At 48.3% G+C, this 19,803-nt stretch overlaps 1 protein-coding gene across 3 annotated transcripts in view; it reads left to right on the forward strand.

Moving 5' to 3' along the window:
- Positions 1-17,360, forward strand: part of TOM1L2 (target of myb1 like 2 membrane trafficking protein) — a 58,408-nt gene extending 41,048 nt beyond the window's left edge. Inside the window, exons 14-17 of one of the 3 annotated variants that reach the window (XM_017823210.1) lie at positions 1,457-1,522; positions 8,818-8,877; positions 11,364-11,400; positions 11,975-17,360. In XM_017823210.1, the coding sequence (XP_017678699.1) occupies positions 1,457-1,522; positions 8,818-8,877; positions 11,364-11,400; positions 11,975-12,123 (312 nt within the window). In that variant the 3' untranslated portion in view covers positions 12,124-17,360. The remainder of the gene's footprint in view (positions 1-1,456; positions 1,523-8,817; positions 8,878-11,363; positions 11,401-11,974) is intronic. The other 2 variants (XM_017823211.1, XM_017823212.1) reach the window with 2 other exon arrangements.
- The last annotated feature ends 2,443 nt before the right edge of the window (positions 17,361-19,803 follow it).

The raw sequence follows: 19,803 nt of genomic DNA on the forward strand, positions 1-19,803 counted from the left end.
GCTCAATAATTGGTAAACACTACTTTTTCTCAACTGTTGTGAGGCTCGTGGGTGTCTCTTCTTAAAGGAAACAAAAATTAAACTCTCCTAAAGTTACCAGCCCCAGCATGTGTAGCAAAAAACTGGCAGTGCTTTGTAAATGAAAGACAGGTTTTAATTTGGGTAGAGCTAATTTAAGAACAGCTCTAGGGAGGAGCCAAAAGCTTTTCTTCACACACGTCTCGTTCCAGCACAGTTGTCCAGTGGTAGAATTCAGCACATCCCACATTTCTAATGTAGTCACTCTCGGAACGGTCTGTAGAGAGGAGGCTGATCACGTGACATTAGCTGTCTTTTAATGTGATTTAGCAGCTGGAAACAAGATGAGCTAAAAATACACTGTTTTCTTAATATTGCTTTTCCATGTTGGGAATTGCTTTTGTTGCCACAGAGTTGTTGCGTGATCACAACTGGGAGGAGAGGTGTCCAAGAAACAATTCTCTGGTGTTACACGGAGAGTAGATGAAATTGGAGTGATTTCCCCTGTTTATTTTTTTCCTCAGGAAATGAGACATAAAAGGTTACAGCTGATTCTCCATTACCTGTGGTAATGGGGACAGGAGGGGTGTCCCATGTGTGCAGGTATCTGGGTGGATGCACACAACACTCCCTGTTGAGCTCGCCCAGTTCTGGCAGGGCTGGTGGGCTGGAACCGCTGCGCTCTGACGGTCCCAAAGAAGCCCCTCCAGAGCTAGAGATGACTCTGCCTCCCACCCTGACTCAGGGAGGAGATGCTGAAGGACGAGAAGCCATCTTAGAGTGTTTGTGGTGCTGTGCCATGCAGTCTGCAGCCTGCTCAGGGGAACTGGATGCATCAGCGCTCCTTTAACCTCTGTGCTCTTCAGGAGGGGCAGTTTGAAAGGCTGCCAGGACACTGCAGCAAACTGCCCTGCCTTACCCTCCACTCAGCACCATCACTAGAGCTGCCGTGCTGTTGGCGTGGGGCAGAGTCTTCTGCTGAGGTCAAGGATGTGAGCAGGGCGTGCTGCACCCCACAGCTTCATAAACAAGGGAAACTCCACAGAGCGTGACACGAGAGTTTCCAGTGCACTCTGACTGATTTCAGTAGCTTGTACAGCCTCACTTTTCCTTCTTCTAAGAAGATGACAAACATCAGCCTCACTTCTAGCCAGTGATTGTTTTATTTTATTATTACTTTTATTTTTAATATCAGCATGAAAGAAATGCTAAGACCCTGTGAACTGTCTGCAGGAAGTGCAGATTTGAGGGTGAGGTCTGTCCCCCACTGGACAGAGCTGACAGGCAGCAGAGGGGAACACAGCTGCTGCCAGAAGCTACCATAGGCTTTGTGTGTGTGTGTGTGTGCATGTATGTGAAGTTTTAAATTGTTATATTACTTTATTACGGGTTGTTGCCGTGGTTTCTCTCTTTATGGACCTTTCTGTTCTCAACACAGAGGAGAGGTAAAGGTGGGAACTCAGACATGGAGCCCATAGACAAGTGGCTAATTACACAAGGAATGGTGAGGACTTCACCAGTGAAGCGATTCCTACTGCCCACCCCAGTCCCTGACCTAGAATAACCATCCTCTGTTCACCTCTCGTCCTGCCCTTTTGAACCGCTTGAAATCGGACAGTACAAGGAGTTCATTTCCCACCTACATCATTACCTGGGGAAAAGGGAAAGATTTGCACCAATTTCTGGTTTATACAGCACAAAGACCTGTAAACAACTGAATCATTTGTAGGATCCCATGTCACCTTCGGAAGAGGCCTGGGGATCCAAGTGGTTCCTTCTACTGTCTTGATTTATTTATGCAGTATCCACTTTTCGAGGGATAAACACAAGTCTCATGGATCTTATTCATAAAGAGGACACTTGCTATTTGTCTTTAAAGCAGCCTTTTCTGGTAGTGATTTACTTCATGGTCTGGAATAAGCATAGGGAAGTTGTGGGATCATACCTAATTGAATTGATTAATGTAGGGATAGTTCTTTATGAAAGGAAGGGAATGGGAGAACTCCTACCCAGGTTTACCTCTTCCACTGGCATTAGGAATCAGACTCCAAAAGGTACAATAATGTTTCTGGCTTTAAGGATTTAATTCCTGTGCCTAGTGATGCCAGTGCCCTGATAAAATCGGGCTTCTGAAGATCACTGAACCTGTGCACATTTTGACCTTGTTTGAAGTTGTCCTTCATCAACATGCTTGCAGAGAGAAGTTCAAAGCCTGCTTTAGGTGTAGAAGCCAGAGGAAGGGAAAAAATAGCCTCAGCTATGCCTTAAAGCCAAGTTCTAAGACCAGTTTTATACTTTTGGACGATGTAATCCATCACTTTTAAGTGTTTGAGATTAGTACCAACAATGGGACCTAACTGTAGAAAATCCTCCTGAGACAGTCCTGGCTGTAGCCGAGTTCAGAAAGGTGCAGGGAGAATTCCCTTTGGGCTGTGGTGTGCTGGCAGTGCAGTGTGTGGAGCTGGTGTCAGGAGGCCCATGGAGCAGGAATGCCTCACTCCAGAGAGATCCCTGAATGTCCCAGACTCAGCTGCCCAGTGCTACAAAGAGAAACAGCCCAGAGAGTATAATGGTGAGAAAATCCAGAGTGTGCAGTATCAACTCTGTGAAACACTTTGCATTTATTCTTCTGGATTTAGAGCTAATCCAGATTATTTCTCAGGGCTTGGCAATTTGTCCCAAGTTTGCATGGCTGGTGCACACCCAGTGATTGGACACGTGTTGTATCTGCCTGCCCTTGCAAGCACCCAAAAGCAGTTCCATGCCTGCTCACACACATGGATAAGCCTACTGTGGCTACCTGTCCTTGGGAGCCAGAGTGTCATTTTGGTGCTGTCCAAGACCCAAAGCTCATAAGATGAGAGTGAAAAGCTGTAAAATGAGCAGCAGTATCAGCTTTGCCTGTGATACTGTTGACTGTGGCTCACAGAGGCTCTCGCTGTTCGGTGGCTCTGTTGCAGCCAGGGATGTGCTGTGCCACTGTTAGATGTTCATCCATAATGAATAATCCAGTGATTGAGTTAGTTCCTCTTCTTTGCCTTTCCACTGTTTACAAGAGCGGGGAAGCATGAAATCGGCACCCCTGCTGTTGACACCACTCACACCACTGCTTTATTAAAAAAACAAACAGCATATTCCTTCATTGGCTTGTGGTTATTCAGTCTGGAAAAAGGATACTGCAGCATTCATGGAGGCGTATGGATTTGGGGAGGGAAGGGGGTCTGGCTGTCCAACCAGCCTGTCACCTTGTTTGTATGCTAAATATGAGAGAGAAATACCTAAAATAAAACTAAACTAATCATTAACTCCGTTTCTCTCTTAACTGGCTGTAGTTCTTAACTGTATTTATTAATATGACCTGTAGCATTCGCAATGCCAGTGGATAACTAGAATCCCAGGTATGAACTTGATGTGCCCACTCTGGTAATCTTTTGTACTTCTGAAATCAGGGGGAAAGAGGGGTGAGCTGACACTGCTGTTCCCTGTGCCTGTACAACACTGAGACCACTCAAAGGGAATTCTCCACCTGCCAGAGTGGTTCTCACATCCCTCATGACCTCATGTTGTTCTGTCCAAACTGTGATACATTGCAGCTTAGGGTTGAGTCCTTCCCACTCCATTTCTGTGCATCCCAGTTCACCACAAGCCTTTGCAGAGGCAAGCTCTGGCTCTGCTGTCCCAGTGAATTTGGCAGCGTTGTTCTTGTTTCAGCTTAACCTGTAGCTCAGTTCTGCTGGTGAGGTGATGCCAGGACCATGCAGACACAAGCCACACCCTTATCCATTCCAGCTCTGCCTACAAAACTTACACAGGCAAAATGATATCAGCCAGAAAATGTTTCTGGTTCAAACATGATTTAGGGATGGGAGATGAACTGTTCCAGTGCCAGATCTGTCTGCAGTGTGAGGTCAGGGTTTTGCCATGCAGGTATCACGTGGGTCTGTACCAGCAGCTCTTAGGACAGACAGGTTAGTGCAGGTGGTTCCAGTTCCCTTCTCATGAGATTGGACAGCTATTGAGATTTGCATTAATATGCAATAATATTGCATATATTCCCTTTGTTGGAATAATCTGTCACCCCATTCACATGCCAAGTGGATTATTTGTTATGAAAGTGAGAAGCAGGTGTTGCTTAAGCCACCATGTCAAGACATTAATTGGGACAGTGGCAAGGGAGGGATGAAACTGAACCAAAATTCCCAGAAAGTGATTTGAACTACTCTCAGCATTGTATCCTGACCACCAGCAGCGAGCCTGGCTAGAGAGGAGAGCGCTCTCTGTAGTAAAGATATCTGAGCAAAGATAAAATGAAACCTCTGTTAATTAGTAACCAAGTGGGATTCCGCTATGTGCCTTCAAGAGAGAGACAGGATCTGAGATGTGGAAATCACTTGGGTAACAGACTGTAGAAATACGTCCTCATCTTGGAGACTGAAGTGCTTGAATTGTGGATACACCAAAAAACAGGCATGAGAAGATCTCATTTGTTCCATGTGGTAGGACCCCTCTCCCTTTTGAAGGCAAGCAGGTGTGTTCCCTTTAGCTGAAGACCACGTGGGTCTCCTTCCCTGTCCAGCTGTGACGTTTTTCAGAGCGCTGGACAAGGGTGATCCCACACCCCACGTGAGTGAGGTCTGTCACTGTCTGGGCACGCCTGTCAGATCCAGATGGGCTGGTTGTTGTACGGGCACAACAGGCTCTGTTGGGGAACAAGCTGCACCCGAGCTCTGCCTTCCCTGTCTGTGCAATGTGTAAACACAGCTACAAGTGATCAAGTTGTTAATTTAATCCTTACATGTGAAGTCAAGCGTGTTCTAATATTGAGGGCAGGCAGCTATTTCAAGATCACAACAGCTTTAAATAGATGGTAAGGCTGTAGTAGTAAGCTGGAGTAGCCTACTAGTGTGCTCTTAGTGCTGCCACTAAGGAATGACAGACCTTTCCTTACTACTCCTAACCAACAAGGAGGAGTGAGTAGCAACTAACCAAGTACTGGTGTCAGCTTTGTTAAACATCTAGAAGGAAGTGGAATTAACTAAGCTATTACAAGGCAGTAGTCTAGCAACAATTAGCATAAACCTTGTTAAACATTTTAAGAACATTAATGAGCTCACCTAGAGACCTGAATTGTCATTTCATACCTGCTTCTTTTCCAGTGGGATCATTTTTAATAGAAATAAAATGTGATAATAATAACCTTAAACTGTCTTTTTAAGGGTAGAATATTGGATCTTATGACTTGTGAGGAAATATATTGGCAATACTCTTTGGCTTTTGATTGCTAGTGAGAACATCAACACAATCTAACTGAGATAAGTAGGAACTTGAATTCCAGGTTCCTGTGGGTTTTGTGGGATTGAACACTCGCTTTTGTTCTCCCAGCCCTCCTTTTCTATTTCCCTTTCAGGACTGTTGGGATGATCCCATTTGTAGGATTTTCCGAAGACTAAATAAAAAAGGAATTTGGACAATCAACCCAACTTTTAATTAAAGCCAGTTACTTAAAGCACCCAAAAATATGTTGTGACTTAATTTCCATTTACTTTGAGTATAGACTTTTTAAAAAAAAATTCACAATATCTTTATAAAAACAGCTTCTTGCAGCCAGAACTGACTATCTGGGGAACTGTCTTGCCAAGACTGAGAGCTTCACTAGACCATGGATGTTTGCATAATCAAAGTATTAACAAGACAGTACCCCATTCCAGAGCCTTTTCCATGTAGTCTGTGGCTGCCACTGCTGTTTGTTCCCAGAAACTGTTGTCTTTTTTTAACGTGTAAACTAGTTAATTTATTTTTACATCTCTCCTGTTGGGATTTAGGGATTAGTTAACAAAACTCCCCTCCACATTTTTCAGTTTAGGGCTTTTGGAAAGGGAAGACTTGCCAAATACCCAAGTGACTGGCAAAAAATGAATTTCTCTGTGTGGTTGGTTTAAAATGAAATATAAATGGTACAATGTGTAGTTAAAATCATTTAAAACTTCCAGTTGCTTTTTGAGAGTTCTCTCACCTCTTTATTCTCAAACAAATGAAACCTGACATGTGTAACCCATGTTTTATGGGGAAAATGGGGCTCAGAGTCTGAAAAGAGCAAATGGGAAGTTTAACCAATAGATACAAACCCTCAACTCTTCTGTGGGTGTGCTGGGAGACAGGGGAAGCTTTTTAAAAGGTCAGTGCTGAATAGCAAACGGCTGACACACTCAAATGTTTATCTTACAGCTTTGTCTGCTTCTCTGCAAGAAGTGTTCTTGCACTTCTGAGGGCTTTGTTTGTTTGTTATAAGTAGCTGAAGCTGAAAGTAGAATTCCTTTTTTTCTTTTTTTTTTCTTTTTCTTTCTTTTTTTTTTTAAATCTTAAAAAGCACCACAGCACAAACTGCTGTGCTGTTGAGCTGCTCTTCGAGGACTCCTGCAAACTCAAGAGTCCCGTGATTCTCGGGAATCCAATCATCTGTCATGTTGTCAGGATAACCAAGATTTGGGCTGCTGTTCCTTCTAATACAGGGACCACAGGACTGCCACGCTTTTTAGAACAGCTGCTCTTATTTTCATAGAATTATAGAATCCTGGAATGGTTTGGGTTGGAAAAAAAGATCATCTCATTCCAACCCCCTGCCATGGGAAGGGACACCTTCCACTAGCCCAGGTTGCTCCAAGCCCTGTCCAACCTGGCCTTGGACACTCCCAGGGATGGGGCAGCCACAGCTTCACCTACTGCATTCAGGTTAAGCAGCACAGGAGAGAGACAGCAGTGCAGCCCCTGCAGTGGGTTTTAGGTTGCTGCTGGCTGAATAAATTCATTACTTTATATCTCTGAAGCCAGTGTTTTAGAAAGCTGTTAAACTAACAAGGCAATTCTACAAGATGCAACTTGTCCTTGGGAAGGAGCGTGTTGGAAGATGTCACAGAGCCCTCCTCTTGTGAGTGGCTGTCTGGGCCAGCTCACAGCAGCCCCACCACACTGCAATAGATGATCCAGCAAATTTATCCTAAAACTGGCCCATTCCAAAGGAAACTACAGGAACTTGTTTTCTGTTTGGGATCTTCGTATATTGGCTGAAAGCAAAATGACACCTTGTACCTCTGACCCTTCTTGGATCTGTCACGTGCACTTTGTCCAGGAACCTGCCGAGTCAGAGCCCGGTGCCTGTCTTGGTGGGAGATGCTTTGGGTTGAGCCCTGAATTTTCAGTGCTTTGACACAACTAACCCACCTTAGCAGACCTCACCTCAAGCAAGGGCTTAACTGACCTCAGTACAAAGGACCATTTGATTCCATAAAAAAATTCCAGAGGAGCTTTGCTAAACAGCCTCAGCCTGTGCTGCTGCCTCTGTGATCCAGCGTCTGTCTTCCTCTGCTAGAAGTGCCTGAGAAAACTGCATCTCCCAGTAAATTTATCTGCCTTTTTCAGCTCTTTTATGGAATCACAGAATCATTAAGGTTGGAAAAGACCTCCAAGATCATCAAGTCCAGCCATTAACCCAGCACTGGCAAGCCCACCACTAAACATGTCCCCACCCACCACATCTACATGTTTTTTGATCACTTCCAGGGAGGGTGATTCCTCTGAGGAGTTTCTGGCAAAGCTGTGGAGAACCCCTGACACCTTTTCTGCCTAGGAAATCCTCTCCAGCAGCGCCAGGTCTCCTGCCTGCCAGCCCCAGTGCTTGGCCGCCGTCCTCTGGCCTGGAACCTGCGTGTCTGACATTGTTTTCCAAGTATTTTTCAGGTTGTCCTTACGAGATCTATTGTGGTGTTTTCCTGTTTACCTCTTCAGGCCTCTGTTGTATTTAAACAGTGTAGCTAAGTCAGGAAATTCTACACCTAATACCCAGTAATTTCCCTTCACTGACCCAGTTGCCTCTAGCGCTGTGGGAAATCACTGCACTTCAGCTGCCCCTGCTCTGTAGCAATCCCACCAGTGACATGAGTGGTTCCACTGCAGGGGCTGAGGCAAACCTTCCATGCCTGGATGTTAAACTACCCCTGGAGACGTACAGGCAAGCTCTGGAGAGCCCTGCTGCAGCTCTGGAGCCGAGAGCAGTGCGTGCTGTGCTCTCTTTTGTCCCATCCTCCTCCTCACCCTCACCTCTGAGTCTCCGCACTTTGCACTGCCAGACCTTGGGTTCTCCTGCCTCTGCTGCCGAGGTGTAGGAATAGGGAGCTGGGACAGGTTTGCTTTAAACCGTTGTGTCAAGGCTTGCCAGGTCCTGGTGGTGTGGTGGGAGGAGGATCTGGGAGGAAGCATGACTGTGCCCTGGGCTCTGACTCCTCCACCTGCGGGGAAAAACCAGATTGTTTTCATAGCAGTGTTGCCTGAAGACTTTGAGCCCCTCTTTTTGCTAACTCTTCACTGGGGCTAATACTCATTTAAAAAAAAAAATAAAAGGTGTAAATTTAACATTTCAAAACCTAACTGATATCCAGTATTCTACCCTTAAAAGCTTTTCACGATCAGGATTAGAATCATCAGTCCATCTTGATGGTTTTAATACATGGTCGAGAAGTTACCCGTCTTATGCTGGCATCGTCACGTCATCCCCCATAATCTTTCTCTTGGTTTTTTTTTAGCCTTGTTGTTCATAATTTCCTTTCCAAGTTGTTTCTTTATTTGAAATGCCATTTATATTTTGTTGCCTTTTTTTTTTCCAGCACATCTTACATCTTTGTTTTTTTTTTCTTCTGTTTGTTTGTTTTTAATCTTATTTCTGGCGTTTTCCATCGCTCTGTGGCCATGATTGTGGATGTGTTTTGGTTTTTGCCTGCCTTGCTGTTCTCTCGCTGCACTCCCTAGATCCCTGTTGCACAGTCCTCTGTCATGGATGACATTGAGGAGTGGCTCAGTACCGACTTGGTGAGACTCTTTATATTTTCATTTTTCACTTGTATGGGTAACTTTCAATGCATTGCTGAGTTCCTGGTACTTCTCGTAGCAGGAAGCAGTGAAACTTCCCAACCAGAGAGCTTGGTTCCCTTTGAAGGGAATATCTAAGCAGGAGGAGACAGGGTTGTGTTCAGCAACTCAATCAAAACACTTTTTTCTGAACGGTTTTATTTTCCCTTCTCCATGTGAACATCACAGAAAAACGTGTTCCAGAAATCATGGGGTTCTGGTCCCCAAATAGGGAAGCATTAAATATGGGCTGAAGTTTTCTCCACCAGGTTTAAAGCCCATGTTTTAAAGCTGAATTATTTAGACAGGATCTAAGTTCATGTTTATGTTGAGGCATGCTTTTAAGAGATGCTGGATCAGGGCTTAGATTCCTTTCAAATCAAGATGTCATTGTTAAACTGACATGTTTCATAATAGTAATAATAAAAATTTATAACAGTCTCTCTTCAGTGTTTATAACTTTCAGTTTCTCCTAAATGATTATTGTCTGGTAATTATTAAACAAACAAACAAACAGCAGAACTAAAAGTAGCTTTTCCTACGCTCTTGATTTTCTTTTGCTGTCCCAACACACATTTGGTTTAAGCAGGGTACAAACAGTACCCATTTATTCTGTTGGGTTTTTTTTAATGTAAGCATCTGGCTCAAATTAACCAAGTGCCTTTGGGGGAGGGGGCAGGTGGTGGGTTGTGTTCATGTGTTCTTTTAAACATGGTTTTAGTGGACTGAACTTGTGGTCACCATATCCCCAAGGATCACCTCCTTCCATTCTTCCAGCTTTAGACAGAACACTCCCTACTCCTTAGGGTCTCTGCCAGCCCCTTGCTGTTGCCTGCTCAGCTCCCAGCTGGGAGCTGTGGGGTTCAGGCTCTGGCTCTGGCAGCAGAGCTGCCAGCAGGCTCCGGCACGTCAGCCCTCCCCTCCAGCACTGGAGGAGCTGGCTGGACTGGAAGGGAGAAAATTCTCCAGCTGCCCAAAGGTGCCTGAAGTGCTTAAACAGATTCTGGGTTCAGCATTTGAGTTTGGCTGTCTCTGAAATGTCACTGGGTTCTAGCTGCAGGTAGGTTTGTCAGGCCCCGGTACAGGAGTCACTTTCAAATTTAATTATAAACTGGCCTCATTTTGTTAAAGAAATACAGTAAATGTAGCGTGTCCACTCTGTCTTTGGCATTTAAATTAATTTAGCGGGAGAGAAGATCTGATGGAGAGAGATGGAGGTAGCTCTGTGCATCTGTCATGCCCTGGACAGTCCTGCCTAAAAGGAGCAAAGGAGAGAATTGTCCTGTAAATGCCTGAGCAAACCTGGAGTGTCCCTGGGTCCCCATCCCAACTGTATGTGGGTGCAGCAGAGAGAAGCCTCTGAGAAAATTTGGACTGGATTTTTGTTTTTCACTCTGGGTCCCCCCCTCCTTTTTTTGTTCATGGTTCATTTCAGTTCTCTGCTTCCCAGCTGAGGAAGTTGCAGATTAGGTTAGACAATTGTTATTTATTTCTTTGCCCTTTTTGGGATACTCTGGAACAAACTCTCCCTGTGAAGCAGTGGCTGCTGTGTGAACCTTTGGAAACCTCAGTGCAGTAGGAAACCAGGAGATGCTCAGGCACTCCAGTCAGTATGTCCCCACTCTCCTGGCAGAGAAGCCAGATATAGACAAAAACTTTTCTTTTTCAAAGCAGGTTCAACATCAGGTTTTAAACTAATATTTTTATCCACCTTTAATATCCTGATAGATTGGCAAGGATGCATATCACTGGACTTCTAATTTCCTTATTGGAAATTCACGTTAAAATGCACACAGCTGGTAGAAATGCAATGACCCCCCCCAGCATTCCCAGCCTTTCATTCTCATGGACAGACACTAACTGCCATCATATCCTTTATCCAGCCCACCCTGGATTTGTCTTTGTACAGCATGGATACAGGAAAGCTGCTATATTTTTGTATGGATTTTAAAATTAACTCCCACAGGAGGAAAGTTGGCCCCAAATGATTTTGTAGCGCGTGTCCTTTGTCAGCTAAAAGTGCATCTTATTTGAAGAGACAATGCAAACCACAGTCCTGACTTTCTTAAGGACTGTGTGACAGGAAAGATGCCATCTGGTACAGTGTGTGTGTGACTCACACAGCTCAGTTTTGGGCCAGAATTACAGTCTGAAGGGGAATCAGTGCTGGACTGACACTCAGATCCAATGGGGAAAGCTTAGCTATCCACCAGCAATCTTCAGAAACATCTCAGTGCTCGTCCTCCTGCTCTGCAGTGCAGTGAAGTGTCAGTCCTCACTGGCCTCCTGACGTGGGAGCTGTGTGATTTCCCCAGGTCGCCCTGCTCCGATGGTTAATATGTGGAAACGAGTGGTGGAAACTGTCCAGTTGTATTAAAGGTGGAGGGGATGACAGGGAAGGGGAATTGCTGCCTGTGTGCTCACGTGCCTTTTTGTTCCCATTGCAGAAAGGCAACGAACTGGAAGAAGGAGTGACCAGTGAAGGTAAGCAGAGATGCCTGTGGCTATGAGCCCTTCTCAGGTTAGTGCTCAGATGGAATTTGCTTTGATCCCTGCTGAGATGCTGCCTTCTCTCAGCCTGATGTTCCCCAGCAAATGCTTCTGTGCTCAGAAAGGTGGGAGGAGAGCATTTCAGAGCAAAAGGTTCATGTTTATGGTGTGGGGAGCCCTCCTGGCTGTAAGTGTTTCCCTGCCATCTTCCTTGGCTGAGCACTGTGTTTGTGCCAGCAGGAATGTGTCCCCAAGCTGCTCAGCCCTTTGGAATGATGTTTCCCTGGTTCTGTCACAGCCGGTGGCATTGTGTGGGTTTGATTCCAGCTGCTGCCTGAGCTCGGGTGTCTCCAAGGACGGCTGTACCCTTTCCCGAGGAAGTCAGGCTGTGCCAGTATGTGTGCCTGCAAACTCAGCCCTGCAAACTCGTTCCAGGCATTGGAATTTAATTCCGGGACACTAGGCACTGGAATTTCAGCCCCCCCCCGCTAACCTCTGTCCCTGGGGCCCCACAGCCCCAGGTCTTACCTGTCTTCCTTCTTGTTTTTGTTTTTTTTTTGCATTGCAGAGTTTGACAAATTTTTAGAAGAGCGAGCCAAAGCGGCGGAGATGGTTCCCAATCTGCCATCCCCTCCCGTGGAAGCCCCCACCCCTCCGACAAATCCCTCCGGCAGGAAAAAGCAGGAGCGCTCGGAGGACGCCCTCTTTGCACTGTGAAGGTGGCTCGGAGCCGCCCTCCCACCCCTGTGCTCCGCGGGCCAGTGTCGCTGTCAGGCCACTTTGTCCTCCTTGGCTAACAACGACCCCCCTCCTCCCCATTTCATAGTTTGCTTCTCCTTCCCCCCCTCCCCAAACGGTCCACCCCCACAAGCTGACTCTTTCTATTTAAATCCAACACTATTCCTGCCAGACCACGATTCTCCAGCACTCGCTTAATCCCCTCCTTCCTGTCCCAGCTGCACAAAACCAGCTCTTGATGCTGAAAACCCCTTCAGAATGCACGAGTACGTCACACTGGGCTGAAACAAAAGCCCAGGGGGGAGAGAGCAGCCTTGCCCTTCAATTTATGTAGGGATCATCCTCTTCTGTAGGCAGGTCCTGCCAAGTAGACGGCTCTGTCAATCAGCATGTAATTGACTGAGCTGGAATGTTCAGGAGGAGTGTGTCTTTATTTTTAGATAAAATGTTAATGTATTGGCTTTCGTGTTGGATTCGACAGCAAGGAACAACTGTTCCCCTTTCAACATGTGCTTCACAAGTTAAAATCCTTTACTCTCCCACTCACACATCTCCCGGTACCATATGGTGGCCGCTTTTCCCCACTTTCTGTGGCGTTTCATTTCTAAATCTCACAGGGTATTTTTTGCCTTGTGTTTTATCTGGGCTTGCTCTAATTTGAAGCAGTCTGTTGGCCATGTCCAGTAGCTCTGGCAGTTGATGAGAATGGGAAATGCTGGGCTAAATGGATGCTGTAATGCTGATGCAAGGAAGCACCTCGTTCCTTGGGAGAGCACTCTCACACGAGGAGTTTTCCTGGTGCGTTTGCCTTTTAAAATAGCTCAAGTTATTTTTTCTTTACCTTAGATTCCTTCTTGAGTGACTGTAGAGCTCTGCATTTGGTGTAAATAACATCCATGCAGATGGATGGGACTTGCTTATGGATGGGGTGTGAACTGAGGTTCCTGGATTCCCTGCCATGCCTGGTAGGATAGACGTGCTGGTTCTTGGGGGTAGGGATGAGAAAGAGAGGCAAACCCCAGAGGCTTGTATGGAACGCTGAGGGAGATGGTTACCATGGAGGGATTAGCTGTCCCAGCCTGTGCTGGAGGTGAAACTCCTCATTTCCTTCTAGTTTTGCACCTGACAAAGTGTTGGATGACTGTGGCTGTGCCATCTTTAGTTTTTGGAGAGTCCTTTGATCCCTATGCCCTTTATTAACGCCCAGCTCCTACGGGGCTGCAGTCTCTGTGCAAACAAGCATATTCCCTTGCTTGCCAGAGGCATGGCTCAGAGTGCTGCTCCTCTGGAGCTGCCAAAAGGGATTCCAGCATGTGTGCCTGCCTTGCTGGGCTGACAGGCAGAGCTGGAGCAGGCAGCTCCAGCCATCACTGCATCCCCCAGCATGTTCCTTGGGAGGAAGCCAGTAGTGCAGGATGGCAGGATCAGAGGGCTGAGCACATGGCAGGAGAATCTCCCATCCTGACAGAGAGGCACTTTATCAGCTGAACGCCCATGCAGGCAGGAGGCTTCAGCCCCCCCTTCCTCAGGACACTCCTTGGCTTAGGCAACCAGCCCCTTCCTTCTGACCTGACATGTCAGAGCTTCCCGGGATGCTGATGTGTGTTGAGCTCTCTTGGAAGTTGCTCTAGACTAAGTGATAGAAGCTTTTATCTCAGCATAGTGATTTCAGCCCATACCACACTCTCTGGGGACCACACGCTTTGGGAGGTTGGGACACACAAAACCTGTTACCAAATGGCCTGATGGGCAGCACTGATGGTCTGTGAGAGCGGACACATTAATCTTTGAAGGGAAGTGTTAGTGCAGGATTTCCAGCCTGTCCCAGGTCAGGTGTCACTCTGTGCTCTCCCTGCTCATCGTCTCCTCTGTCCTGCCTTGCCTGCATCCTCTTCCAGGATCCCTCCATATGTAGCTGGGCCCAGGCCAGGTTGCCCTGCCACCCCTCTGCACTGATGTGGCACCTCATTGCTGCTCTGTAGATCACTGCTCCCTGCAACCTGGCTTGCAAGAGGACAGGGAAAACCAGTGCAAGGATGGAGATCGCTTGGGGATCAAGCTTTCCTCCCCACTTGCTGGCCCTCTCCCCAGTTGAAGCCCTTCTGTGTGGGTCTGCAGAGGGTTTCTCCCATTCCATCTTCTCCGTGGCTGCTGGAACGTGCCAGGACAGTCTGCCTCAGCTTCACTGTGCACTGCTGCTCCCACGCACTGCCCTCGCTCTCAACAACAAGGTGAGCCCAACGCTCAGGGATTAGCACTGCCAGCTCTTGCCTTGCTGCAACACGTCAGATGTGGCCACCAGCTCCCAGAAACCTGAGGAACCTTCTGCAGCAGCGCTGATTTGATTTCAGATGGTCTGGTGATCGCCTGAGCAGTCTCGCCAGCTCAGAATGAATTGCCGGTATTCCCGTCAATGCAAAAAGCTCTGTGGGTGTTTTAAGTGTGTATTTTCTCTTCTAAATCCTTGAAACACATTGACCCTGTAAATGGCCACATCAGGTGATTCTAAGCATGTTAATCCAGCTTCCCTGCCAAGCTGGAGGAGATAATCGCATTGCTCAGGCCTGGGGACACTGTCAGATGATGCAGAGTGGCACGGAAGTCACCGGCGCTGTCACCGAGCCCCTGCAGCGTCCCACTGCTTCGGGACTGCTGGCCCTTCATCCTCCACCCCTAAGCCAGAAGGTGCTGGGGGCAGTGTGTTGTCAACGCTTCTTTCTGTCACACTAAACCTGTCCTGGGACCTCCAAGGTGTTGCTTTAGGGACAATCTGGTCCCTTTCTGGAAGATTCTGCAAAGCTGTTGGTGACTGCTCCCTCCAGCTGGGAGGAAAAGAGATAGAATGAGAAGGGTGGGGCTGGAGGAGATACAGAGCGTGTGTTGGCTCAGCTTGAAGAGCTGTTTTGGTGCGTGCAGCCTCAGGCACTGCATGGTTCCCACTGACACCCCAAGTTATCCACAGGAAAGCCAGGATACTGCTTGCAGGGGGTGGCAGTGCCATCGGCACAAGTGGTGGCTTTGCTGAAAGTAGAGCAGCTCCCAGGAGATGCCTGCCTTGGGAGGAAACATACTTTTAGAAGGACCCTGGCTGAGTCTAGAGCCCAGATCCACCAGACCTGGCTCTCAGGGCTGGAAGCACTGAAGGAAGATAACAGAGCGTGCGGCAGAATGGGTGGTTTAGCCCAAACCTTCTTTAACAAATACAAAAGTTAGGCTAGAGCTTCCCAAATGTCCTGTATCAGGATCTCTCATCTTCCCTGTCCTCTTGTGGTCTGCAGAAAACCGGAGCAGTGGGAACTGTCTGAGGGAAAGGGAAGGGGTTTTTCACTTCAGGAGACCAACTTCTCAATTTATTCTTCCTTTGCTTTCACGCCAAGTGCTTCCTCTGTGCAAGTGGGCAGAGGACTCGTGTGGCTCCAACGCTTGCGAGAACAGGGATGGAGCTGCAGCCTGATCCACTTTCCATAAGAAATAACATCCCAGCGCTTTCTAGGCATATTAGGAATCACAGCTTGACACTCAATGACACTAAATTATTCTCGGGGTCCTTTGTAAGTTCTAATCATGTCCTATTCGAGGTTAAAATATTTATTTTGTCAATATATTTTCTTTCCAGTGTGTTTTTTAACCTCTTCTGTTAACCCTTCATGTGCTGAGATGTAAGAAATGAATGGTTTCTATTTAAATATATTCTTTGGGTTTTTTTAATTGTTCTGTGTAGATTTCAGCTGCATCTTCGGCAGGTGTAATAGATAACAATGTGCTCTACAGACATTTAGGGTGTTTAGGATGTAGGTAAGGCTCATAGGAGAACTGCTCATAAAAACGTAGCACGGTGTCTCTTAAAGGGAACAGCATAAATGCAGACACTAGTCCATACTGGGACCCTCACGTAGCCTCCAACATACCTTTTCCCTTCCGATTATCACAGCCTCCATCTCTGGGATGTGCTGATCAAACCAGCTCTGCCATTCCCAGGGCTGGTTTTGCACCTCCAAGCTGAAAGACGTACAGTGGGGATTTCTGTTTGTTTGACTTTGGCTTTTTTTTGTGGGATACACTGGCTGTTTCCACGTTGAAATGGAGGACTCGGAGCTGGCTGTGGTGGCGAGATGTTTCCCTCCAGTGGTGGAAGAACAGATCCGGGCCATGGTTTCAGGCCCAGGGCAGGGTGATGGTCCCTCCATGAGCTGCTGAAGAAGCCCTGGCTGTTCCTGCTCCCCTAGTCCCTGCTCTCCTACTGTCACCCACAGGGAGAGGACGTGCAGCCCAGGAGAGCAAACACAGCTGCATTTCCAACACTGTTTTGTCCAATGAGTTGTCAAGTCTCTTGTGGCTGCAGGGAGTCCTGGAGTGGGAACTGCTTGTGCTATCTTCATCCCCGTCCATCCCTGTCCAGCTCCGTCATTGTTTACCTCCTCAAGTTTAACCACAAGGCTTGCGGAGCCTCCCCTGGAAAAAAACAGCTCAGGACAGTTATTTTTATGGAAATAATGAAGCAGTGAGTGGCTTCAGAGCCATCTCGGAGGTAACCCTTCCACTGCTGGGGGCTCCCACCAGCCGAGGAGATGAGGCAGGAGTGCCCTTGCCAGGTGCCCTCACAGCACCTTCCACCTGTCCCTCCCAAACCGCAGCCTCCGGAGTGGGCTGTGCCATCTGCTCCAGCCCCAGGCTCCCCACCCTCCTCCTCACCTGGAGAGAGCTGAGGCTCTGTGTCACCAAAAGCCAACTGGCCTCGAGCAGCGCCGAGCTCCGGTGCTGGTCCTCTTTAGCCCACGGCAAACCCACTCCAAACTTCCCACCCTGCTCCGTGTTTTTATGAGTACGAGCTCCTCATTCCATACATGTTCCTATGAGCTGTCGTTAACCCTACAAACGTAACCTGTGTAATAGCTTCTCTGTATATTACAGCTGTAGGCTTTCCAGATAAAAGTGGATAATATTTATTTACTGAAGATACTGGATATTTTTTTGTTTGGGAATGGGGTAGGGGGAGAACGGGGACATAACTGATTAAAGAAATCGACTATGTAAAGAGAAACAAAATACACAAAAAGCAGAGAAACCCAACACTAAAATGTTGCTGTATTCACGTAGAAAATGTTTCCGTTAAGGACAAGACAACTGTATTAATCTGCCATTGTTTAACTTGCTCCAGAAATCATCTCCTTGGTTCCTGCATGTGAGATATTCCAATAAATACACTATTAGTGTGAGCTGGGGGTGCTGTTGTCTGTCTCAGCTGGGGACTCGCTCAGTTCCACTGCCTGGCCTGAGGATAGGGAATGAGTGAGCACAGGGGACACGTGTGGCTCTTGGGTGCCCATCAGATGTCCAAATTGGGAATCCTCAGTCTCCTCCGGATGACAGAACCCAGGTATTCCCCCTGGGAGAAGTGCTGTCCCCTGCAGATGCTCTTTGTGGGTCATGCTGTGTGAGGTGCTGTGTTGCCATTGCTGGTAAATTCATTCCCCACTAAATTCTTGCACATCTTTTGAGGCTGACAACAGGCAGGCACACAGGTGACAACCTGAGTGCGTGGTGGGACAGCTGCCCACCCTGCAGGGTTTGCCTGATGGTCCTTGGGGCACAACTGTGGATCACCGGCCTTGGTGACCTAGAAAGTGACGGGTCAGGAGCTGTTGAGCACTGCACACAGGTGATGTTTCCAGCCCATCCAAGGGCCACTTTCCTGACTCATCAGTCAGGAATTTCTTCCAACATCCCCATTATGATGGTGGTTTTGAAGGGCAGAGGATAAGGGAGAGCACCAACTTAACCCTGGAGAAGTGACACTGGCCAAAACCAAACCAGTTTGTCAGAATGGTGCCCTCCATCCTGCCCGTGAAGATCCAAGCTGATGGTTTAAAGCTGGGGAAGGGGTTGTGGAACAGCTGGAAAGATGGGTTTCCTCTCCCTGTAGCCACATTATTAGCATTAAACCGGCCCTGCCCCAGCTTGTTTACCCCGCACTGATCATGTGCCTGGTTTGCTGTTGGATACCTTCAGGGTGGTTCTTGGCCTGGATAATTGGGAAAGGTGTGGAGCTGCTGCTGCCCTGAGAGGGCAGAAATCGCACAAAAAGCACTGGGTCAGAAATGTCCAGCGCTGTGCTGGGGGGCTGTGGAAGGGGGGGGCTGCTGGAGCAAAGGGTGCATCACACTGTCCTCTGCAGCCCCGCAGTCACATGCATGAGGCAAAGATTCCTCTAACCCCAAATTCTGCCTTCAACAGGGGCCAAAGTGGGTGCAAAGGGAAGACTGTAAGAGCAAGATAAGCATGTGGGGACTTGCTTTTCCCATGTGTGCTCCCCCCAGCCACTGGTCATCCAGCTCCCCAAACCGAGCATGGATTCCCCAGGTTTGTGAACCCTGGTGGGCTTCTTATCTCCAAACCTGCTCCTGCAAAGACTGTGCATGGGCTGGGAGCTTCCACACATGGCACCAACCTCCATATGGGCAGAGGCCTGGGCAGGGTGAGTGTCATTGCTTTTTGGCACTGGGGAGCAGGTTTGGATCCCAGTGTGAATTGGAAATGACCACACGGGCATTTGCCTTTTCACATTTCACCTTGGGGTAAATAAACCTGGAGCAGGGGCTGCACTAGAGTGACACTAAGCCTGGCTTCTGTGTTTTCCCAAGCCACGGCTTGGGAAGGGGCAGTTGGCAAAGCAGAGTTACAGGCAGTGAATGAAAGAAGAGGCTTTAAATGTTTGCGACACAAATTAATGATTAACGCCGCGCTCTCCCATAACAAAACAACCCCGGAGCAGGCGGGATGCCACAGGCTGGGAGCACGTTCAGGTGTGCTGGCAGGTGGGAAACATCCGGGGACTCGCTTCGAGGGGGCCCACCTGGCTGAGCGAGGGTGCAGCAGGATGTGGGATGCTCCGTGCAGGGTGCCTGGGGCTGCCATATTCAGGCACAGCCCGTCCCGGAGCTGTCGCTGCCGCCGGTGCAGCTCGGGGCGATGCTCCACTGGTGAGCCCTATGGAGCCGCGTGAGCCGGCCCGGCCGGCTCGGTGGCCAGAGCCCAACCATGCCGGGGCCAGTTTGTTTTCTGTCTCATCCATCCCTGCGGTTTCCTCCCAGCCTTGCGCTCAGGAAAATGTCTCAGTGACTCCGGAGCGACCACGTGGCCCGCCCGCCATCCCCCCAGGACCGACATGATGTAATCGCGGGCCCTGAGCCGTGATGTAGAATCACTCCACTCCGGGCTGCTGCGCTTATTGGCTGCGTGGCCCTGGTCCTACGGGCGGGGTTTTCCCTATCCCGCAACCCAGCGCACCCCCGGGAGCCCCGCCCCGCGTGTCATCCATCACCCCCAAACCTGGCCCGCGGAGGCGCCGCGCTGCCTCATCCTTCGCCGGTGCAGGCAGGATGCTGCTCTTTGCTGTGATCCCCCCTGCAACAGAGGGAAGTATCCCGTGTGGGTCCCTGGGATGCACAGACCCTCTGGATCTGGATCGGGGAAGGGGGCCTGGCAAAATCCAGCTTCTCATGCAGTTAATGCAAAAATAAAGCCGCGTTTGTGCGTGTTATTTCCCTCCTCCAAGTTTATACGTGTGATTTCCCTCCTCCGTGTTTATGGGTGGGATTTTCTCCCTCCATATCCCGCGGAGAAGGCTGTGCCCCAGATCTTGTGTGGGTTATTAAAGGT

Source organism: Lepidothrix coronata, unplaced genomic scaffold (genome assembly GCF_001604755.1).
Source record: "Lepidothrix coronata isolate B3197 unplaced genomic scaffold, Lepidothrix_coronata-1.0 Scaffold101, whole genome shotgun sequence".
NCBI lineage: Eukaryota > Metazoa > Chordata > Aves > Passeriformes > Pipridae > Lepidothrix > Lepidothrix coronata.